The sequence below is a fragment of the Dermacentor andersoni genome, chromosome 2, assembly GCF_023375885.2.
Source record: "Dermacentor andersoni chromosome 2, qqDerAnde1_hic_scaffold, whole genome shotgun sequence".
NCBI lineage: Eukaryota > Metazoa > Arthropoda > Arachnida > Ixodida > Ixodidae > Dermacentor > Dermacentor andersoni.
The window spans coordinates 134,655,484-134,680,031 of NC_092815.1; the positions used below are offsets into that span (position 1 = coordinate 134,655,484).

A 24,548-nucleotide genomic window follows, 5' to 3' on the forward strand; every position below is an offset into this window, starting at 1 on the left:
GAGCTTTTAGTTTAGTACGAAAGAGGGGCTCCAGCGCTAACACCGACCGTGACTCTAGCCACATAGGTACAGTGCCGCGTGTGGTTCCGCGTGTCCGTCTTGTGCCATCTCCAGTAATGCATTGTGTGCATTTTGTGCGCTTTTCGTTGTTACACTGGCTGAGGTCGAGCGCAGGGTTTCAGCAAGCGCGTCTGCAGCACCTCAGAGCAAGCAGTATTACTCGCTCCTGACTTGCATCACTGGATACATCGGCTGTTTCGCCCACAGAGTTTCGTACCATAATTACTAGAGAGAACTCTGGCGGTGCGATCGTTCAGCCACCATGAGAATGATGGTAAGTACATGGATTTGATTGATGATTGACTTCGTACTTGTGGATTCAGACATTCTTATGGCTTTTTTTATTACTCTTTATCTGTCTTCATTGTCCCAAGTTTCAAAGCGATATGTACTTTCCTCAGTACAGAACACTCTGCAGACACGCACAATATCGTTACTAAGTACAGCGACCCAACCTGTCGAGGTGGCCAAATTGAAACGCGGCAAGTGTCTCAACAGGGCTGGCTTGCCCGCATGAAATTCATAAGGGTGTTATATGGCGTTTCTCGTTGCATGCGTCTGTGGCGTAATTCTTTCAATACTGGGTTATGTCCTAGAGGTCCTGCGTTCGAATTCAGCTGTCAGACAATTTTGATAATGTTTTCTTAATAGTTTATCACGTAGTATTACACAGCGACCGCGCCGGAAAGGCGTTCGTTCTGGGTTCAACGCCCCCCTCCCATTCAGCCCCCCCCCCCCCCCCCCCCATACGAAATACAGGGCACGTATTTCTCCAATGCTCTGAGCATTCTGACAAACCCGTATGGGGTTTTCTTTGTAGCCTCGCGCTGCAGTCGGGTGGATGACAATTTTTCGCTTTCATGAACCGTCCTCCACTTTGTAAGCTTCCGCAAAATTGATTTGCCTTAACGCGTTTTCGGCCGATTTTCTCAATGCAGATAAAACCGTGTCGCTTGGTCTCGGTGTAGTCTCGGTATAGTTTCGCTTTCCTCCTCGCGCCTCTACGCTCTCGCCACTTTTTTCATCTCTCGCTGCGCGCTGCTTTGGCTCGCATCTTTCGCTGTGCTCGTTCTCTCGGTTACGCCGAGGCACGCCGATGCTCGCCACAGGAACGGCCGCCTAATAAGAGCTGCGCTCTAAAATGTTTGTCCTCTTAAAACGCACGGTGCGAGAAGAGTGGCTAAATACTTGTCCGCTCACCGGTGCCTTGAGCTTTATGGCGGCCGGGAAGGCATCCAGTATGAGCCTCGCCGCCTCCAGGTTTCGGGCCTCGATTGCGGCGTGCATTGGGTGGCAGCCCAGGTCACTGCGCGCCCGCAGAAGCTGCGCATCCGAGGCAGCCAGGTCCTTGAGCTTTGCCAGGTCGCCACTGCCGATGGCCTCGTGGGTAGCCCTCACTTGGTGCTGGAGAACGGAGGGCGGCGGCAGAAAGTCAGGCGCAGCCGACTCGTGATCGGCTCGCATGCACGGGAGTCAATAGAGAGTTTTAGATTGGGGGATGCAAGCGGCTTGCGTCCCCTAACCTAAAACTCTCCAATCACGCAGTCACTTTTCACATTTGACAGTACGATGACGACGCATGTCTTACGCGGCGTAGGGTCGGCGAGTAACAGCGGCAACACAGTGAAAAGTAACGCTGTCAAAAAAGTGACACAACGATGCGTGGCAATGTGAGTGCCGCCGTTAATTGTTTTCGGTGCAAATCACCCGATCCGTTATAAACAATTCTGGCTTATTTCGAAAGCAGTTTCTTTATTTGCTTTCCTTAATATTTGCTCACCTGTGTTTCAATAAGTGTACGCTTCATCCGCAACCGTAGAAGAAATAATATGGTCTAACCGATTTTGAAATGACCAATGCTATTGCAAACGCTCTTTTTATCTCTTTAATTATCGTTGACTCGTGGACAGCGATGGCGTCGCTCGAAAGTGATCTGTGCACGGATGCGGCAAGGCTGGAACGCGTTCAATTTGGGCCGGATAAGTTCTTCAATGCATACGCCGGTATACAGACTATTTTAGGCCGTTTGGACGCGGCACCCCTAGGTAATGCATTTTACGCGCTTGGAAATGATCGCTGACAGCTGCGGGAGCATGCACACAGGAGCTCAAGAAGAATTCGGACTATCCTTTAGTGACACTTTGCGCGAGTTGTTGCTTCATTTTTTTCAGAGCTACGGTATGGTATGGTTAACTTTATTCAGGTCCGGTAAAACTTTTTTTTTTAAACTTCTTTTAACAGGTACATGAATGACGACGGGCCATGCACTCGGTGGGGAAGCGACGGTGGACAAGAGCACTCACCAGGAACTGGGGCAAGCTCTTGAGCAGGTGGCGGACCTCCTCGTTCCAGCTCGTGCGGCCCAGAAGATGCCTGCCGTGGCCTTCCAGCACGAGCTCGCGGACCTCAGCGGGATCGCCCTTCTGCAGCGCCGCCGTCAGCTTCTCGTGCAGTGCCGTGGACGCGTGAGCTGCGGAGAGAGAGCGAGCCTGTCACCGAATCGAGATCGACGTCGGGTGACGGACGTCACCGCTGTCGCGAGCGGCCCGACAATTGGCTGCATATAACATGTAGAGCGGCGTAGCGGCGTATAGCTAATTATAGGTACCACTACAGATGCCCAGAAAGTCAAGCGTGGTTGAATGGGGCTTACAAAACCTAGAACACCGTACACGCGTGCAGTAAAATGCACCATAAGCAAAGCAGCGTCAGTATTTTCCATGTGAATCTGTGGGTGTCGGCCGTCTCGTGTTTAGAGGGTTCCCGCCAGTGTAGTTCAAATATATATATATATATATATATATATATATATATATATATATATATATATATATGCACTTTCCGTCGGGACCGTACAAGCAATGTTGATTAAATCGATACATCACGACCAAAGCTACTTCGTAACAACGAGGGTTTACTGCAGATAATGTCACTCGCAGAGCGGCCTTTCTATGCTTTGGGAATGAGGTCCAGTGTTGTAATGGAAGAAGAGCACCGCTATCGCTCCCCTTTGGTATATACCAACCCCCGTGCATTTCCGTCGCGCTCGCCGGTGCTGCCATACTGTGAGCTTCAATTTAAGCTTCGATCTCGCTGCCTGCGAAAGCGAGTGGCCATCGTTCTGCTATAGAGGAAGTGGAACGCTCTGCATTGACTAGGGTAGTAGCGTTTAAACATTTTCGAACGATGTTACATCCCGCATCTGCAGGGAAACCACCTCACCTTGGAAACTACTTTGACCAGTGTACCAAGTCGCCTTGTGGGGGAGCTTATCTAGCATTCGGAAACATAAAGCTAAGACTGAGGAAAACGCATGTTAACCTCGGTTCATAGATGAAGAAAGTATACCAGGCTTTTGCAAAGACGCTGGGACACAAGGCCGCGCCAAATCTCAAGGCAAGGACACAGGACAATGCCGTTTCAAAGCTGAGCATTAACATATTTTTTTGCAAGGCAGTCTACAGCAGCGGCCGGACGTTCTCACGTTTAGAAAACAGGTTTAGTAACACTATAGACTTATTTTGGCAGTGAGGCACCGGTGTGTTGTCATCTACACGACAACCCCCGAAGCAGCTGGCTTTGGCATACTGGCGTCAATGTTCCTTATTAATACGACAGCAGATTCTGGATCGTCCATCAGTTTCCGTTTTACTTCAGCTTCATGCAACCTGCTTTCGGCAAAAATTCATTGTGTTCATTACCAAAGTCGTTGCTCTAAATCAGAACTCATTTTCAGCTAGGACTTTGGCAAAGGTCACGATGAATGAAAATGAGAACTCATTTTCAACTTTGACTTAGGCAAAACACAATGGACAGACTAAGGGGGATCATGACTATCTGTAGTTCTCAGCGAAATTTTCATATATGGTGGAAAAATCTCTTTGTATGAAGGAATCAACCTTCGTTTTGTGAAACCTAGCACCAATTTCCTGAAAAAAAATTCTTATTTCCCTAAAGGTGGAAAAGAGCGTCTTAAGGACTTGCATATTTTACAAATTCGAAGAGCTGTCACTCTAAAATTAACGCATTGCATACCGCCAAGAAGTTTTCGATAAATCTACAGCATTAGTACTATATTTGCCCAGGGGGAAGCTAACTTTATGTCGCCCACAATATGTTTTTGAAAGAAATTTTCAGACTTTGATTTCTGCACAGTTGAGTTGGAAAAGCACTCGCAGTTCCGCCGTGTGGAAGGACGTCTATGCCTAATGTAAAAAAAAAAAAAAAAAAACTTACGTGAAAGTGAAAAATATTCGGAACCCGTTTTGCGACTTTCCTCATCAGAACATACCCAGCTGGCGCATCCACTGCAGTGGCCTCATCGCGCTTTCCCACAAGCTTCGTGCATCGTTCACGTACACGGGGAGCATTTCGGATAGCAGATGCAATTAGGAATCAATGCCAGAAATAGTTTCCCCGACTAGACTTTAAAAACTTGCTGTGCGCACTCTCGCGTGCTTGCAACCTCAACGTACGGAATACGGATGCAGAAGCCGCGAAAACATTTCATGGCTAAAAAGAAGCTAAGGGGACACAAGCTGAGTCACACTTCATTGCTACAACGAAAAGAACGAGTTCAGCATTAAATGTGGGTGTGATTTGTTATTTTATTATGAGAACGAGGCACATCGTTGGGATGACCATACATGCGTGTTAAAATAGGCACAAATTTTCCACTTATATATAAATTTATGCAACATGTTCTTGCAATGCTAGATTTACCAGCCCCGGGTTGGTATTCTATAGCATTTTCATAAATATCTTCGATGATTATTTTTTAAAACGTCTCCAAAATATTTACATTTTCGCTGTTTGCAATTTTGGCATTTTTGGGATTTTATAACGAAATAAATGCGTGGTGTAGTTGCACACGTCTTTTTTGAGTTTGCGAAAAACCTTTTGAAAGTTTGTCAGAAATGTTCTTTAGTTTCATCGCCCTAGCTAAAATGGCTCAAAAACACCTCTCATTTCGAAGTCAGTCAGAGGAAGTTGCTAAAACACCAAAGTTTGGCCATTCTTCAAGAACATACTGTGAGCGATATAAATTTAACGTCCCCTGGGCCCATGGTACTAGTGTTGTAGATTGACGTAAAAACATTTGTCTAGGTACAATTCGTTAATTTTAGAGTGATAGACCTTCGGATCTGTACAATCTGCAAGTCTTTAAAACTCTCTTTTTCATCTTTAGTGAAATAAGATGTTTTTCAATAAATTCGTGCTATGTTTCGCAAAACGAAGATTGATTCCTTCCTACAGAGACATTTTCCACCTGATAGTAAAATTTGGCTGAAATCTAATAATAGTTGGGACCTCCCCTTAGTATGTCCATATATATATATATATATATATATATATATATATATATATATATATATATATATATATATATATATATATATATATATATATATATATATATATATACCGGGACAGACCCAGTTGTGAGTATTTTGTTTGTGTTTCTCTGCGGTACTACTGGAAACAAAAACCAAAAGTTGCTGACATTCTCATCCGAGAGTAAAACCATCTCACGTGACGTACAGCCGACCGCGAAATTCTCTGAATACGCGATTCGAGAAAAAGACAAATTTACCGCTTCTTCGCTGCTGAAGCTGGAAGTCAGTGGTGCAGTGTGATGATCGCACAGGGAAGTATGCACGCAAATCTTTTTCACTTCGACGAAGGACGTGCTGTTATCGACAAAATGTAGTTCTTTCGCCGGCTCTGTGCTCCGAAAAGTTTAGCGATCGAGGGTACGTCCGGGCTTATGTTGATCACCGACACAGCTGTACGTTCTGGCACCATGCCGTCGATCTGTGATGGTCACGGTGATGACTCCACCTCTGTCCTTGATCAGCATACCCGTATAGAGATTCATATCACTTCGATAATTCGCGGGAAACTGGGTTGCATGCTCGCTCACTGCTAAGAGTATGCAAAGCCGAAGCGCACATGCACTTACAGTTCCTCCGTGGCCTTGACCCCGGAGGCTCCGAGCGACTCCTGGCTTTGTCTCTCGCACTGCTGCTCATCTGGGCGATCTCGGGAGCCAGTTGTAGGTGGTGCGTTTTGTAGTATTCTGACGACTTGCCCCTCTGCAAGCAGAAATCAACAGCTGCATCTCGGAAAGCGTAGGGAACTGCTTGAAGCACAACCACACGCATCCGCATGGATTCACATGAACTTGAAATATTCGTAAACAGCTGGTTAATCTCGTTCAAAATTCATTCGTTGTGTTTGTGTAGGTGGCAGAGCTTTGGGACTAAGAGGGTGGGCGCAAGTAAATAGCCCGCAAGGAATCGGTTCCTTGCGGGCTGGATTGGTGCCTCCTCCAATCCAATTATGTGTAAGCGTGATGCCGTGACGTCACCGCTATGTAAAGAGGGAGCTGCCTTGTCGTACACTAGCAGATTTGACCGCGCCGCTCGCTCTGTTTTTTCGCTCTTTAACAACGAAGAATGCACATAGTTTTCCCGCAGATTGGTCTTACTTAGACTCAAACATATACTCTGCGTTGACTCGGTAGGTATAGCGTTCTGCTTCAGAGCACGAGGTCGTGGATTCGATTACAAAAAGGTTCGTGTGCCGCGCTTTGAGCGCCCGTTAAAGAATGCCAAGCGGTCAAATTTAACCCGGAACCTTCCCCTACGGCACCTCTCAAAGCCTATATGTTAAGCCTCATCAATCAGCCGTAAATTGATATTATAAACACTGATAACGCCGACGCATTGTGGTATACTTACGCGCGGTCGCTCCTACATACTGTGACACGTGCCATGTGTGTCGTAAATGTTCGACGGAGTCGCAGAACTCGGTCGATTCAGCCTGGAAATAGAAACAACGACTCACGTTGTCCCTGATCCTTGGGTCTGAGCCATTCTGCAACAGTAGTCGGTACATGTCCGCGCGACCGCTTCTCCGGGAAGCGGCCGCCGCGTAATGCAGAGCCGTACGTCCTTCCTGGAACGATGAAGAATGGGTAGAGCCATATAAGCAGGTTCTTTTCGTTCTCTTGTGACACAAAATCTTGGTGTGCTCGTTAATCCTTAAACTTATCCCTAGTAATTTTGGTTTGTAGTTCGCTCATCTTATTGAAGTTAACGGCGCATCAATCGCACAAGCGCAAAGAGGCATTAAGGACAGCGTAGTGCATTTATTACAACCTGAACAAAAGTATAAATGTGTCCCGTCAAGAAAAATAATGCCACTACTCACATTTAGGAGTATTTCTGTCTCAAGAGAGAGAGAAAAAACATTTATTCGAACCATCGAGGTGGTTGCTATGAGGTCGAGTGGGTGGTGTCCTCATTCCAGGACTCCACTGGCCATGGCTGCTCGACGTACTTGCTGGACGAGAGCTTCTTGTCCCGCCAGGGTATCGCCGGTCAGCTGTACCTCCCACCGCTCAAATGACGTGCTAGGCGTCTTTAAGTGTTGAGGTTTGCTCCCGCACCCTGTTACGACTTTGCACTGCTGCACCACTATTACGACTTTGTGGTCCCGTAGCGCTCGTCACCCGTTTCGTGACAGAGCGTTGGTAGCGAAGACTCCGAGCCAGGCGTCGATGAGAATAACAAAAGGGACTTTATACACTATATACAGGTCATTATACAGGACATGAAGGGATCGGCACTGGGGCCGAGAGCTCACAGCAAACGCGACTGTTCCCGCACGGCAACGTCCGGCGAAAACGCGTGACACATCTCGCTCCAGTCGAGAGCGGCACTGGCTCCCGGTGGGTCGGCGGATCCGGTTTTTCAGGCGGCGCGCCTCCGCTTATAAGCCCCCAAAACCATTGTCACCCAAACGGCCCAATACAAAGCGAGCACTCGACGGTCGTCCGAGAGGTCCAACCAGCGACCGCGCTGGCCACCTGGTTCAATTGTGGCGGGCGCGGTGACCTCCAGGCAAGGGCCGGAGGTCACCTAGTGGATGTCTACGGCGCCGGGCTGTCTGGCACTTGGCGACACGTCCGAACAAGTTGCTCGCCGATGCTTCTCCCGCAGGACACCGCTGCCTGACGGCTCAGCATCTTGACTTTTCAAGGGAGAATTTGGGCGCTCGAAGGATACTTTTGCATCTTGCAGATTCGGAATCCGGGCTGGTGGTAATGGCACAACAGCATCCCCGCCCTCAGATAAGGCGCCGGGAAGACGAGCTGCCTCCACGTGGCTCGGATGCCAGGCACGCACGTTCGTCAGGCTCGTCCAAGTTCACGTCCAGTGTCGGGACGCCAGGTAACTTCACGTGCCCAGGTCCGACTTGCCAGGACAGGAGCTCTGCTCACCGCGTTGTCGCCAAGGCACCTCGACCAGCTCCGCTCGGGTCGTTCCTAAGCCCTTGCTTCTCGCCACTGGTCCCGGTTGGTCGTTCTGCAGCTTGCAAAAGCGACCGGCAAAAGGCAACACCCAACACGAACAAGTGCCCTCTGTCTCCCGTCAAACACCAGACAAGGCTATAATCCAAATCAACCTAACTGAATTGCTATCCCCCTTTTTGCTCCCGCTGCAACAAGAGGCAGGTGTACGATCTAGTACACAAGGCTCAAACAACCAGTTTTCAACTTAACAACACACCAAAATATCAGAAATAATTAATAATCAACAATAATAATGACAAATAGAATGGTCCCCTCGAAATCACTTGGACCGAAAACATACTACTGAGGAAGCAAATGAGGTCATTCAATTTTCCCCCGATCTCCCTGTGAACAGGACAGGTCGTCGAAGCAAGAGAAGGTAAGTAACGAGTAGGAACGAGTAGACCACTGAAAGAAGCGAGGCCTAGAATGCACGACTTAGAGCATCAGCGTTCGCGTTCAACCTTCCCTTCTTATAACGGACAACGAGGCTGTGCTGCTGGAGGGTCATGCTCCATCTCAGCAAACGGCCGCTTTTAGAGGACATGCTACTTAACCAAGTTAGAGGGCAATGGTCTGTTTCCACAACAAACTTAGAACCGGAGACATAACAAGCCAGCTTCTGAACGGCCCACACAACGCAGGCGCACTCTTTCTCAGAGGTACTGTATGCCTCTTCTCTACAACTTAATTTGCGACTTAAATACAAAATTGGTCGTTCATGACCACTAGCATCTTCTTGGCATAGTACCGCTCCCATGCCGCGATCACTCGCGTCGCATTGAATGATGAAACCTTTGGAAAAGTCTGGCGCCGTCAGAACCGGCTTATGGCTTAATGCTCGCTTCAGCACTTGGAACGCATTTTCTTTCTTTGAGTCCCACGTCACCTTAACGGGCTCCGACTTCCGAAGTGCGTCGGTTAGCGGGCTGGCAAGGTCAGAGTAGTCCCTCACATAGTGTTGGTAATATCCAGCTAAACCTAGAAAGGCCCGTATATCCGTCTTCGTGGTTGGCCGGGGATAGTTCAAAATAGCAGCTACCTTGATGTCGGACGGTCTACGCCGGCCGCGCCCCACCACATGGCCCAAATAAGTCACTTCACCGCAACCTAGGTGACATTTAGCTGGTTTCACAGTAAGACCTGTCTCTTTCAACCGGCTCAACACGACTCGCAAGTGCTCCAGATGTGATTCCCAAGTGTCCGAAAATATGGCAACATCATCGAGGTACGGCAATGCGAACTTGCCTAAACCATGAAGCACTCTGTCCATCAGGCTAGAGAAACAATACTGCGCGTTTTTGAGGCCGAAGCTCAACATGAGTGGCCGGAATGTTCCAAGCGGGGAAACGAAGGCGGCATAGCGGCTAGCTCGTTCCGTAAGGGGTACTTGCCAATAGCCTCGCACGAGATCCAGGGTAGATATATAATTTGCCTTCGACACTGTCTCTACCCTTTCTTCCAAGTTCGGTATCGGATATGTCTGATCTCGGGTTATCGCGTTCAGACGCCGATAATCGACACATGGCCTCGGATCTTTTCCTGGAGCCTGGACTAATATCAAGGGCGACGTGTAGTCGCTCTCACTTGGTACTATAACCCCCAAGTCACGCATGCGCTGAATCTCCTCAGCCATGATTTTTTTCTGCACGGGCGAACAACGGTACGGTTTACTGCGGATCGGTTGATCAGAGGTTAACTCGATGTCATGCTCTAGGACCGTTGTTCTTCCGGGACGGTTCGAAAAAACCTCCCTAAACTCTGAAACGATTCCCTTTAAATCCTCCTTTTGGGCGGCACTTAGGCGCGCTTCCAACGTCAGCTGTTCCACCATTAGCTCTAAACCACATACCTTCATATCAGCCGTCGTCAGGATTTCGGCCCCTTCCTCATCGTCAGCATTTATCGTCATGCTTATAATCGCGCGACGCTGAATGTAGGGTTTCATCAAGTTACTGTGGTAAATTTTGTTGGGCCGTTTCCCTAATTTAACTTCGTAGTTGGTATCGGAAAGCTTAGTTACAACCTTTGCGGGCCCCTCCCAATGAACCTCGAGCTTGTTTTTTTTCGACGGTCGCAGCAACATCACTTGGCTACCTTCTTCGAAGGTGCGTTTTTTTGCTGACTTGTCGTAGTATTCCTTTGACAAGGTTTTCGCCGCCTTCATGTGGCTCTCTACAATATCTTTGGTTTTCCCGAGCCTCTGGAGGAGGTCGAGGACGTACGAGACTACATTTGGGTCGTCGTCACTGCCTTCCCAAGACTCTCGCAGCATGCGCAACGGAGTTCTTAGGCTCCGGCCATATACAAGCTCCGCGGGGCTAAAGCCGGTGCTCTCATGGGGAGCCGATCTCAAGGCGAACATAGCGGCGGGAATGCAGGCCTCCCAGTCACAGTGGCGCTCAAAGCACAGGGCTCTCAATATTCGCTTCAGCACCGAGTGCATACGCTCTACTGGGTTAGATTGCGGGTGATGGATGGAACTGTGCACTACCTTAATGCCGCATCTTTCCAAAAAAGTAGAAGTTAGGCAGCTGGTGAAGACGCTGCCATTGTCGCACTGAATCTCGCAAGGGAACCCGACGCGTGCGAATATTGAGAGCAGAGCGTCCACGACCTGGGAGGAATTTAGCTCCTTAAGAGGTACTGCCTCGGGGAACTTGGTCGCGACACACAGGGTGGTCAGAACATATCTACAACCGTTCGTTGATTCTGGCAGAGGGCCTACAATATCGATTACTAGTCGCCGAAAAGGTTCGGATATGACTGGCACCAACGCCATCGGTGCCTTCCACTTGTCAGTGGATTTGCCGATTCTCTGGCAGGTGTCGCAAGAGCGCACGAATTGTTCGACATCCTTCCAACAATACGGCCAATAAAACTCCTGAGCCATTCTAGCCTTGGTCTTTTTCAAGCCAAGATGCCCTGCCCACGCGTTTTCGTGCGCGAGTTCCAGTAACTGTCGGCGATATTTCCGAGGAATCAGAAGCTGTTCATATTTGCGACCCTGCTTATTCGTGTAGCGGCGGTACAATAAGCCAGATTCCTCGTAAAATGAAACCCTCTTTTTTTTCACTCCCAGTTTGACGCTCTTCATCAGATCGGCTATTGAACAGTCTTCCTTTTGCTCGCGAATCAGAGTTTCTCTTTCAACTGCAGCTAGCTCCTGCCAGCAAAACCGGAGCGAGTATGGAGCCTGCGTCGCCTAACTGCGGCGTCGTGTCCATATCGCGGCTAGCACGTCGTGTCCATATCGCGACTAGCCTTCTTTTCCTCCTCGCGACGTTCCTTTTCTTTCCTTTCCTCCTCGCAACGTTCCTTCTCCCTCTTTTCCTCTTCGCGACGTTCCTTTTCTTTCCTTTCCTCCCTTTCCCGACGTTCATTGATATCCGCCCAGGCCTCTGCGGCTTCCTCAGCCGTTACGTCCCCAGTCCTCATGACCTCAAGGATCGCATTCTTTCTTTTAGTTGAGCCCAACTCAATGCCCAACTCCTCACAAATTTGGAGAAGTTCCTTGACCTTGTACTTCTCCATCGTTCACACTGTCCTCCTGCTGTTTGCCCTTTTTGAATATACCTGCCGTACGCTACTATAATGCTACTAGTAAGACATATGCAAGTATTTCACACACTGCCCTGTTTACCCCCTCAGCATCCCCTGGTTTTCAAAACACTCTAACTAGGCTTGAAACACACAAGGTTAACACAATGCAACACCAAATCCTTCCCTGAGCTACTATAACCTGTGTCAGAGAAAGTCTGGTGTTTGAGGTAAACTTCAGGCACTCACTGCGCCGAGGTAGCTGATGCCGGTCAATCCCGTAGCTGCCATCCACTGTTACGACTTTGCACCGCTGCACCACTATTACGACTTTGTGGTCCCGTAGCGCTCGTCACCCGTTTCGTGACAGAGCGTTGGTAGCGAAGACTCCGAGCCAGGCGTCGATGAGAATAACAAAAGGGACTTTATACACTATATACAGGTCATTATACAGGACATGAAGGGATCGGCACTGGGGCCGAGAGCTCACAGCAAACGCGACTGTTCCCGCACGGCAACGTCCGGCGAAAACGCGTGACACATCTCGCTCCAGTCGAGAGCGGCACTGGCTCCCGGTGGGTCGGCGGATCCGGTTTTTCAGGCGGCGCGCCTCCGCTTATAAGCCCCCAAAACCATTGTCACCCAAACGGCCCAATACAAAGCGAGCACTCGACGGTCGTCCGAGAGGTCCAACCAGCGACCGCGCTGGCCACCTGGTTCAATTGTGGCGGGCGCGGTGACCTCCAGGCAAGGGCCGGAGGTCACCTAGTGGATGTCTACGGCGCCGGGCTGTCTGGCACTTGGCGACACGTCCGAACAAGTTGCTCGCCGATGCTTCTCCCGCAGGACACCGCTGCCTGACGGCTCAGCATCTTGACTTTTCAAGGGAGAATTTGGGCGCTCGAAGGATACTTTTGCATCTTGCAGATTCGGAATCCGGGCTGGTGGTAATGGCACAACAACCCCCACGAGATGTGGTAGAGTGTAGGGCGTGTGTCGCCGCACCAGGGGCAGATGCCGCGATATGTATGTGGGAACATTTTACTGTATTTGTGTAGGTTAGGAAATGTGTTTGTCTGAATAAGTCGGAGAGCTACGGCATCTTCAATGCTGAGCTTTCTGTGAGGCGGAGGATAAATCCGGCGGTTGAGTCGCTGGATCTCGAGTCGGTCGCAGTAATTGGACGGCAGGAGCATGAAGGTAAATGGTGGGGATTGATGAGACGATTCGTCTTGCCCCGCTCGGTTGATTAGCGCTCGAGCTAGGGCGTTCGCCCTCTCGTTCCCCTCCAGACCCGCGTGGCCCGGCGTCCACGTGATTTGATGGTATTCTTGCAGCCTCGGGCCTAGAATCTGAGCCGCCAGCAGCGGTGTTCGTCCGTTGGTAAAGTTACGGCAGGCCTGTTGCGAGTCGGTAACGACATGGACTTCCCTGCCTACAACAAATTTTCGTGCGCATAGTTTAATAATACTAAACGGTCCTATTTCGCCAAACATGCACAGATAGATGGCCATACAGTTGGCTGTGCCATTAGAAAACTTAAGACATTTCGCTTCTGATCTTCATACTTGCCGGACCTTAGGAAACAGCAAGTCCTGTTTACTATGTAAATTATTATAGTGTGAGAAATACCGGTTATGTACGCTGATCCTGTGCTTTGATTTTGGCGCGCTATAGCTCGTGTATTACTCGCCCTCGTGCGCGACGCCTCCCTCTGCAACAGTTTTGTAGCATACGACTGGCTCATTGTGCAAGTATGCGCCACTGGGCATACTATGTAGGTTCTACCGAGTGGATTTAAATGTGCGGTTGCGTAATTTATATTAGAACCGATTTTAAACACAGACATTCAAATGGTCTATCAAAGACCATGCCTGTAGCTCTCACTCTCTCGTAGTTTGCGGGCATATATTTGACCAATGACATTTTTTTTTCAGCATTTCATCTTATTCTTAGTTATTTCCTTGCAGAGTTCGTGGCAACGGAGCCATCGCCGATCGGCTTTCGAAAAAGGGTGTGCCTCGGGCTCGAGCTGCTGGCATTCGACGTTACCGAGCTTGCTCGTTCTCGAACACGCACTGTACAAAGCTGCGTCTATAGAACGACCTATGTCATGGTTCTGGTCGACCTATACGTGTTCATTCGCCCTAAATGAAGTACGCCGTATTAAATTCACACATTCATCATTGTTGACATTATTCTGAACCCAACAAAGGAGTCGGCTGGAGCACTTCAGAATAGATTTATCAAACACTTGTATTTACCGTTTGCTCACTGTCACCCGCCACATAAAGCAACAGAGTAGGTGATCTGGGGAGGGGGGGGGGGGGCGTATTATGCAAGAGTCTACATAGTTGACTGTCCGTTTCGACCGCCGCTGACTGACTGGGGCCGCTCGTCTCCTCCACGCTTGCAGAGCTCCATCCAATCAGCACATCAGCAGCGGCCGAAACGGACAGTCTGCTATATGGACTCTTACAGCATATCCCTTCTGCAATCACTTTAGTGACGCCATATTTGCAAGATATGCGTTCCCAGTAAAAGAATCCAGCAGAACCCATCTTACGACGAACGTCGACGTCAATGGTATTAGTATTGAGGCAGTGCAGACATACACAGTATTGGTAACGCCGAAACATGTACGGTAGCTGGCCTCCTCTCTCGCACCTCTTACTGTCCACGCTGCGCCATCAAGCGGCGTCGCCTCAAGGGCCGCGCGTGGCGCTGGTTTGACTTCACCGAGCATCGGAGCAATTTAAAAGATGACTTTTGTCATTGTAGAGCGGAACACATCCTGTGGCACACGCCTAGTTACCAATGTGAACGTCAAAGATGTTCACTGAATAGCGGCACACACTTACTAGTACATATCCAGTTACCCAAGTTGCACAGACGGTTGGTTTCAAACACTGTTCCCTCAGCACAGCAACCCGATACGCTAACCATTGCACGATGGACTACCCAATGATACATATTGTCGGACGGACGGACGGACGGACGGACAGACAGACAGACAGACAGACAGACAGACAGACAGACAGACAGACAGACAGACAGACAGACAGACAGACCCGACCCGACCCGACCCGACCCGACCCGACCCGACCCGACCCGACCCGACCCGACCGACCGACCGACCGACCGACCGACCGACCGACCGACCGACCGACCGACCCGACCCGACCCGACCGACCGACCGACCGACCCCGGAAAGTGCGCGAAGTATCCTAAGGATGATAGTCTTATTAAGACCGACGTACCGCGTCGGGGGATCGAGCACTCACCCGATCCCTGGCGTTGATGGTCTCGGGAAAGCGGTCGACGAGTAGCCGCGCCACGTCGTGCCTTCCGAGGACGACGGCGCGGTGCAGCGGCGTCATGCCTAGGTGGTCCCTGGCCAACGCGTAGTCGGGGCTCTGCAGCTGGCTCTCCAGGGCGCGGACGTCGTCGTCGGATACCGCGCGGTGGATGGCCTGGATGCGCTCGAGCAGCCGCGGAACGTCCTTCCTCAGGTACTGCTCCACCTGCGGGGTCAGTGATCGAGGTTTGTTCATAGCGGGACATCCCTGGAATTGGTGTTCTCCGTGGCCGCTTGATCCACCAAATAATACTGCTCCACTTGACAGCCAGAAGAGTGCTGTAAATAAGACCCCTTGTATATCCTGGTGATGTGGCATGGATATGATTATTGCGCGAGGACATGTAAAACTTCTATATAAATGCACCCAAAACGCCGCTGCAAGAAAAACAAAGGAGAAAAAAAATAAAATGGGTTACTAGACAAGTGAACGCGAAATTTTCAGAAGCCACTCTATAGGGTTATTTCGCAACGCAAATAACAAAAGGAAACACATGGTTAAACAAATTTTCATGATTAAATGAACAATTGTTAAGTTTAGGCTACGTAGCCTTAAACAATAGGAAATGAGCAACACGAATTGGGGATCAAATACAATATGTTATGTTTGAGAGTAGGAGGAGGGGGGGCATACTTCGGCTACAGAGTGAGGTCCAATGGTAGGGCAGCGCGCAGTCGAGGCCGGCAGAAGAGATAAAGAGGAAGGAAAATTTGATTTTGGTTGCTACAAGAAGGGTTCGTTGGTTGACTTCACGCAGATGCAACTGGAGGTCTCCGGGGAAAATAAACTCTTTGGCCATGTCCAACCTCTCCGCACACGACAATATTGTCATCGACCCGAACAATGGCAGCTGCACCCGATGCAGCGACGAGGCCGTAGACGGCACTACACGCTTTGTACGACAGTGCTCCTGGAAATCTGAGTTCTACGCCAAGTGTACACACACTCTGCCACACAGGATGCATTCGAATGCGTGCTATACGTGGGTAGTCAGGCGCAGACACTGTATGTCGAGGGGAAATACTGACCTCCCCACAGGACTTTCTAAAGAAAGGAAACCCCAGCGCCAATTTTTGAGGTGCTCAGCCCCTTACTTTACTGCACACATGACGGTTTTCAAAGCCAGTGGTCTCAAAACAACGATAAGAATATGCGTTAAAGCAGAGACGGCTGTCCCTGTAGCATTCGTAATTACTCTGACTGTCACAGTGATGCCGCTTTACCGTAAGGTTAACCGATCAGGCGCAACCGGAAGTATACGTATTCGTATCGTTACTGGGCCATGCGGAAGGAGACATCGAGAAAGACCCACCTGCTCGTGCCGGACCGAGGGTTCTTTGGCGAGCCTCTCACCGTAGCCTTCGAACACGGCGCCCTCGAGCTTCTGAAGATCCTGCTCGTCGATCCATTTGCGGATGTTGGCGGAGTTCACTTCCAGGCCTGCGCACATATGCATACGCGACCCGCGTATAAAGGCTCGGCGAATCTCAAAGTGTAACGTATTCGCGATGCTCGTAGAAAGCAGTGGTTACGCGAAGCGTTCGAAATGTCCTTGGCAAAACTACCCAATGAGTGATTCGACGACACAAGAAAGAGTAACTTCGGGCGGTCAAAGTTAATACGAAGTCCGTCGGTATGGCGTCTCTCGTAGCCTTATGTGGAGTTCAGTCAGCGTAGTCAGTCATCGTCGGCAGTAAAGTGCGTTTCGCACTTTGCCTTGATTCTACGTCAAACTCATTGCACATCGCAATGCGCACCTAGAGTTAAATAAATTATGGGGTTTTACATGCCGAAACCACTTTCTGATTATGAGGTACGCCGTAGTGGGCTACTCCGGAAATTTCGACCACCTGGGGTTCTTTAACGTGCACTTAAATCTAAGTACTCAGGTGTTTTCTCACTTCGCCTCCATCTGAATGCGGCCGCTGTGGCTGGGATTCGATCCCGCGACCTCGTGCTCAGCCACCCAATACCATAGCCAGCACCTGAAGTGACGCAATCCTCCTGCAGGTCGCTGCTCACGGTAAAGCAATCACTGTGCTATGGATGGATCGCAGATTAAACGCAAAATTGTCGCCATCCGGGTTAATGAGTAGGCGAATAAGAATTGTGCAGGTCCAACGCACATGTTGGAATGTACGTGACGCTTCTCATAAATTTAATAGCCACGCGAAGTTTCGTTTAAGAATTTTCGCACACATCTTAGTTCAGCACTCCTCGAAGAATGGAGGCGCGAGCATCTTTATTGGGCATGTCGTAGGAATGTTTGAAAAAAAATTATATTTATAATTATATAGTATTGTTATATAAACCATTGAAAAAATCATATTTGTTTCAAGGCAATTTCTTGTTAAATTCTTTGTATATCACGTTATTTTCCTTTTCCTCTGACCTTTTCCCGCAAATGTTTGCTTTACTCTCTGGACAGGATAATACTGCCATGTATATTCCATCCGATTTTCGGTTAATCCGCTCTAGTGAATCCGCCGTAGGCAAAGCAAACCAAACCAAACTTTGGGGTAACGAACTCGCAGTCGTGGCCAGAAACGCAGTTTTGCGAAAGATTTGTCAATAAAATGTTTCGGCGTGCACATCGCAGCCTAGACAGAAATTGACACGTCCAGTCTCCGCTCGACAAGGTTTCACACGCACGGCTGTTACTCGTCACGCTTCAATTTAAGAGGCGGGTCACTGCTCCGGAGCCACTCACCGAAATCTAGGCGAATACATCCCGTGAAGTGCAACATCCTGGACTCGTGGTCTGACTATAGAACGACCAAGCAGCGCACATTGCTCACAAAAACAAAGAGGCAGAACTTCGCTCTCAGAAGTCTATTGTTAAGGCACAGGGCAAGAGCATGGAGGGTTTAGCCAATGGCAATCGTAAGATTGCGCAAAATTACTATACCTCGCTCGCCAGTTGGTAAGAGTCAGCTGCTCCCAGAAATTAAAATATTTCGCTTAGAAATAGTTTGCTCAGCGTAAAAAATTAAGCGGTGGAATATACTACAACGCTGCTTTGCAAAAGAAACTGCGAATAGTCAGGTAGAACACATCTGCCAGTTCCAAGAATAATGTAAATGCATAAATTGTGTAGATTTTCCTGGAGAGAGCTTCTTTTCTGTTGTTGTTTAGTGCGTAATGTATTAACTTCTCTTTTATTGCTAGGTACTATAGCTTAACGATCCTCGCTCAACTAACGCTCGACTGCTTCTGTTGCCGATTTCGTTTCTCTGCAGCAGACTGCCCGTTGCTCGATTCACTCCTTGCCTATTGTTCTGATTGTTCGGGCACCTACCTAGTGACACATACCCATTCTGGGGAATTGGCCAAGACTGTACACACACCCATGGCTCAAGTTGCCTGTTCGAGCACACACCCGGTAGCAGTGCCCAGTTGCACGTATTCAGTGGCTCAAGTTACGTTATTAATAGGAAATACGGCAGCAGCCAGAACCCACAAAGTGAGAAGCAGAGGTAAAGTTTTCTTCTGAGAGCGAAGTTCTGCCTCTTTGTTTTCGGGAGCAATGTGCGCGAAGAAAATTTTCTTAAGGACCTGCTGAAGAGCAAGGACCCAGCACATCAGGGATACCACCTTTGCGTTCGGTCGAAGCCATTTCCTCGTCAATATTTATGGGTTTTGCAGGTGAACGTACGCTGCTTATACTCGTCCACAGTGAAAACATCACAATGTAAAGAAAAACGCGATATCTAAATTTAGATGCTCCCAAAAATTGTAAAAAAGCGAAGGAAACCACTACGTTGCGTCACAGTACCCTGCCGCATTTGGGCATAGCGAGCTTCCAGTCAGGCTGCAGACGCACGCAAAGCGAGACACAAGCGCCCACGGTTAGTCTCACTGGCCGCTGCTTTAGCGGCCGCGTCGAAACGATCCGATGGCACCACACGAAAGCCGTCCGTCGCATTAGTGGGCGAAAAAAAAAAATATCGAGTGCCCCTGCGTAGTCAAGCTGTGCCGTGCTGAGGCTGCGGGGCGTCGTTGGAACGGCCACTGGTCGTCACCAGAAGGAGCACGACCTGAGTGGGTTCATCCTCGAACCCGGCGGACAGCTGAAGGCCTCCGCGAACGGCAGGAATCGCGAGAGCGCCACGTTCACGCGCATCCTGGCCGGCACGCCGATCTTGTAGCGGAGCCTCCTGCGCGACGCGTCGGCCGCGTGGGTCGCGGGTGGCTCGCACAGCGTGCTCGCCCAGTTGACGAAGAAGAGCTGCCTGAGCGTCAGCTCGAGCGGCTGGCCCGCGATGGCGGCGCTCGCGTCGGCGCGCTTCTTGACGACGCGCGAGAAGACGTTGTACAGCGGCCGCAACACGGCGCCGTCCATCACGTTCTCCTCCAGGAAGACCGAGGCCGCCAGGCTGTCCTGAACGAAGTGCCGGGCGGCGGCGCCGAAGCTGCCCTGCACTCAGGGTCGGCGAGCATACGCAGCGGATGAAAGGACTAGGAACTGTATAATCTTATTATGCACGGGCGATAACGAATTTATTCCTGCTCGTTCAGTCTTACGGTTGCGAAAATTTTAAAGTAATTATAGAGTAAGAGTAAGAAACAGAAATATATTTGTTGCTTTGTGAACAATGAAAAATGATTAGAGATCATAAGAAAAGCAAACCCTCTCTAAATTACTAAATGATAATGTACGAATAAAGCGTTATTCGACGCTGCGCCTTCAGCTTCGACAAGTTTTAGCACCTTTATCCCCCTATTCAGAAATGCATCTTGACTCCCACGTTTGATTTGAATCACGCCTGTCGTGAACGCACCAAAGGAAACCCAATGAGCGTCTTGAGCGCGTTCACACCAGGCGTCATTTGTATCAAGTCAATCGTGGGCTTCAAGTTAAGTTGCGTTTCTGAATATGGGGCTTAGTCTATTCGCTCGACCAATCTCTACTGTCGGTAAACATTTCAGCAAGAAGACTGAAAGTGAACTTTTACAGATTAACGTCTGGGCTAGCTGAGTTTGGCCTCATGATCAGACTTCGACCAGACAACATTTGCACTGCGCAGCAGTAGCTGTGCATGTACTATACAGCGCCGGCTTGCCTGCAAGCACCTGGCCCGACCCAGGAAGCGATCCTCGGACGTCGAAGACCACCAGCCGCGGAACTCCCCGTCGGCGTCCACTGTGCTTCCGCGCACGTCCATGACTGAGAACATGCCGCGCAGAAGCTGGCCCAGGAAGAAGGGCACGACGTTGTGGTCGGGGTTGCGCGAAATGCCGGCCACAAACGCGACGGTTGCGGGTGACACGGACAGCGTGTTGCGGCTCGGGTCGTACGAGAAGCCCGCCTTGAACGCGCTCTCGGACGGCAGCAGCGGCTCCCGAAACCAAGTCAGGTTTGGCGTCGACCAGTACTGGGCCCTTAGCGTGCGCACGAGGTTGTAGTACGTCTCGAGCACTGGCACATATTGGTTGGAGGAAAGCAGAACCGTGGGCTGATCTAAGAGCGGGTACTGAAGCTCCAAGTCACGGTACGCCGGAACCAGCACAGACTGCAGTCGATCCATCTTGAGAACGGCCACGTCGGCTTCGTCCTGCGTCAACCACGGTGCCGTAGCGGCGCTCTGCCTCATCTCGAAACGAGCGAGCTCTTCCAGGTGGTGCAAGTCATCGATTAGCTTTCCGGCAACGAGACCGGGAATCTTGTGAAGGACCGAGTGCCAGACCAGCACCCTCGTGCCGTAAGGGTACAGCCGCTCCACCAGGTACATGCACGCCTCGATGCGCGCTGGAACGCCACCGGCCGAGTTGTGCTGGTGGCTCAGCGGGATCATGAACTCGGCAGCCGTCGAAGGCAGTAGCGGTGACAAATGCACGAGAAGCTTGTACCCGATGTAATTGGCCAGCAACCTCGAGCTGGCCTGAGACAGGATGCTCGAAAGCCGCTCGAAGTAAACGGCGTCGAGCAGGACGATCTTGGCGTTGGAGTGCCGACCTTCGTTGCCCTGTAGAAAGTACGAGAAATAGACGTTCCAGTTCCAGTGAGAGTACGACCGCACCTGCATTATCGGGCGCACGACGTGAAGCACGGGTACGCTTCGCACGGAATGGGCGGCCGCGTCACTCAGCCTCTGCTCCAGGCGCACAAGTTCGAGGACGAGGTTGCGCGTGTACGAGCGCGCCGGCTTTAGCAGCGACAGAACTCTGGCGACGAAGGCTTCGTACGTCTTGGTGTCCTCGCCCGGGAACATGTCCTCGTGCCTTCGCAAAAGTATGGGGGGCGAGTCGAGGTGTAGCACAATCTCGTGGTCCGCTGGTCGCTCCTTCAAGCACATGGAGACGACTGTCGACAAGCCGAGCATCTTGTCGGCCACCATCGCGATATTGTGGATGTCCGTATTTGGCAGTGTGTCGACGTAAGGCCACTCGGCTATGCCGAGGTCGGCGAGTATCTTGCGCAGGACGCTCCAGTCAGGCGCATCTTTACTCGGCTCCGGGACGCAGTGGCGCAAGATCAACGCGGCGTGGCTCGCGAACGTGCTCTCGTTGACGGGTTGCCTCTGCAGTAGCTTCCACAGGTCCAACATGACGGCCGACGATGCTCTATAAGCGAATGGGAGAGAGTTGAAGTTCCGGGCGTCCTTGAACCAGTTGTCCGAGCACACGTGCGCGTAGAAATCCTGGCAGGGCGGAATCCTGTTGTCTATCTTTCCAAAGAGGTACTGGCCTTCCCAGAGGCACGAGTCCGTGGCGCAGTCTCCCCGCGGCTTCACACTGGACGCCGACGTCGGTGGCGGACCGGCGACCGCTGGCACTTCGGCGGCCCGTGCGGAGGCCCCACTGCCGCTTGATCCCTGACCTACTGCCGGGTAATGCACCGCTCTGACTCCGGCGATGGGAAACTCGTTGGACACCATCTGGAGCAGCCTGTTGGCAGTGCCCAGCAGTATCAGCAACACGCAAGTCACAATCAGCACCACGGGGACGCAGGCGTTCAGCGCGCACACGTCCCAGTCGCCGTCATCGAGGGTGTCCTCGGCGCGCGGTCGCCGAGTGCGAGGTACGCGGAAAAAGCTCGCTCCACTCAGGCTGCTCAGCCCATTTCGTGGTAAGAGAAGCGGCCGGGGCCTGACGCTGCGCGGTAGCGGCGGCTCCATTACGGTGCTCGCGCTTGCGGCGCCGTCGAGGGCGGCGAGCTCGGCGAGCAGCTTGCCGATAGACGTCGACGAGGGCGTCGCGTCCGAGTCTCGACGCTGTCGTCGGGCCGGAAGTTGACCGAAGCGTTTCTTAGCCGACGGCGGTGACTTGCGACGGCGCCGGCTTTTATCTCTGCCCTTGTCTGCTTTTCTGCGCGGCTGCTGGTGCGACTCCCAGCCTGGGTGCCGACGCGACTCGACATCCGACCTCATTTTGTCGGCGTCGCGCGTCGGAGGGAGCGGCGGCACGATGGGATACGGCACCGCGTTGGCGAACGGGAGCGGCGTCGCCATCGGCATGTAGGGCGGCGGCGAAGGTACGATCATCGGGTACGGAGACGTCGGATAAGGAAAAGGCTCGGTGGGGTTCGGGCTCGGAGTCAGGCTCGGCGTGAACGTAGGCCACGGAGGGCTCGGCGACGAGAACACGGGTAACAGCGGCGACGGAGAAGGAGAGACCAGGCAGGAAGGCATCGACGGCGAAGGCGGGGGAAACATTCCTTCGCCATACCACGTCGGTGGGCCGGCTTCTCTACTGGAAAGGCCAGGGGAACCTCCGAGAAACTCGGTCGAAGCGTAAGGGTACATAGGAAAAGGCCTGCGCAGGAATGACGTGCGTTACGAATCGAGAGTGCTGTAGGCCTGAACAGGTAAGATGATAACGAGGGGCTCGAGCAGCGGTGAAAGCAGCACGCGCACTACCACGAACGTCGTTTTTATCCTCGCCGCTTAAGGCTTTAATCGAAGAATGGAACAGAGTAGGAAGCAGAAGAAACCGATATAAAAAAATTATTACTAACACCAAGCAACACCAAAAATGAAAAGAAAAAGAAGAAAGGAAGAAATGATCGTGTCCACGAATGTCCTGCGACTTAGGAAAAGAAAACGGTGTTGGTTATGACGGAAACATTTATTCCACTGATAAAAAAAAGATATCCACTGGTAGTGGTTGCGACTGCACGCGCCGTCAGACGACCTCAGTATGAATTTTCAAAAAGTAGTCGCAAAGTTTGTCGTAGCTGATAGTGTTCATGATAATTCTGCTATAATAATGCTGCAGTATATAGGCGTTGCAAAAGAGCCCCTCATTTCTCAAGTTCCCCACCGACGGGTAAAGTGAAAGAGAAGAAAGACGACAGCATGAATATATTTCTACAAGCGCTTTGAGCACACATTGTGATCATTTTTAGGATTTATGGAATTTTAAAAAAATAGCCTGTTGCAGATAACGTAATTCTAGTCCTTGAGCTGGATTTTTCAGAGAGGCGGACATTACTTGCACGATAAGTCGAAACACATATTCAAATAATTAACGAAAATCCACTAATTATCTTTTGAAATAATTACTTTACGATACAAATTGCAATTTACCAATTGTAGCCGGAGAGATCGCAAGGCGTATCCACTTGGAATTAATTTCCAGAATGACGCCAGTTTGGAGATATGTGCCATCAAACTTGCCCTAAATATGCACTTTGTTCCACTTCTTCAAGAAAACGTTTTTTTTTTTTTTTGCACATTGAAGCACAAAAGTATCTCGAATGCCCGTCTATTTCGTCCCACACTTTGGAAAATAATATCTCGAAACTGCCGAGCCAAAGAACACTTCCGCGATTTGTAGACAATTCTCAAAATTTTTGTATATATATATATATATATATATATACACAGAGAGAGAGAGAGAGAGAGTCAAAGAAAGGTCAAACTGCTCACGCGGCAATATCACAGGAGGTAACATGGGCTTCGTTCGCATCATGACTTTCTTTAGCGATTCTTGCTGGCTGACTAGATGGGCAGCAGCTTTGTCCTCGGCCGTGTCTTGGGAGCCTTCCGACTGGTTGTGGCAAACACAGAGGAAGAAGAAGAAGAAGAAGAAGAAGAAGAAGTAAGAAAGGAAAGATCGGTTCTCCTCAGTGCGCACTTTTCAACATTTCGCAAAAAGACAATGTGTGCTTTTGACATATCTTGACAAGGTGAAAGCTTGTCAACACTGACTTTCGACGATACAATTTGCAGCAAGGTAGCACTTAGTGATGAATTTCGTGGCTTCGTTAGCGAGTTCAAAAAGAAAAA

The 24,548-nt window shown here is 50.3% G+C and overlaps 1 protein-coding gene across 1 annotated transcript in view; it reads right to left on the reverse strand.

The window, feature by feature from the left end:
* Positions 1-24,548, reverse strand: part of LOC126540686 (uncharacterized) — an 82,565-nt gene that overhangs the window by 37,676 nt on the left and 20,341 nt on the right. Inside the window, exons 9-15 of the mRNA XM_055076496.2 lie at positions 24,189-24,399; positions 16,631-16,758; positions 15,244-15,717; positions 6,910-7,020; positions 6,023-6,155; positions 2,364-2,530; positions 1,261-1,464 (exon numbers count right to left, since the gene is read on the reverse strand). Coding sequence (XP_054932471.1) covers positions 1,261-1,464; positions 2,364-2,530; positions 6,023-6,155; positions 6,910-7,020; positions 15,244-15,717; positions 16,631-16,758; positions 24,189-24,399 — 1,428 coding nt within the window. The remainder of the gene's footprint in view (positions 1-1,260; positions 1,465-2,363; positions 2,531-6,022; positions 6,156-6,909; positions 7,021-15,243; positions 15,718-16,630; positions 16,759-24,188; positions 24,400-24,548) is intronic.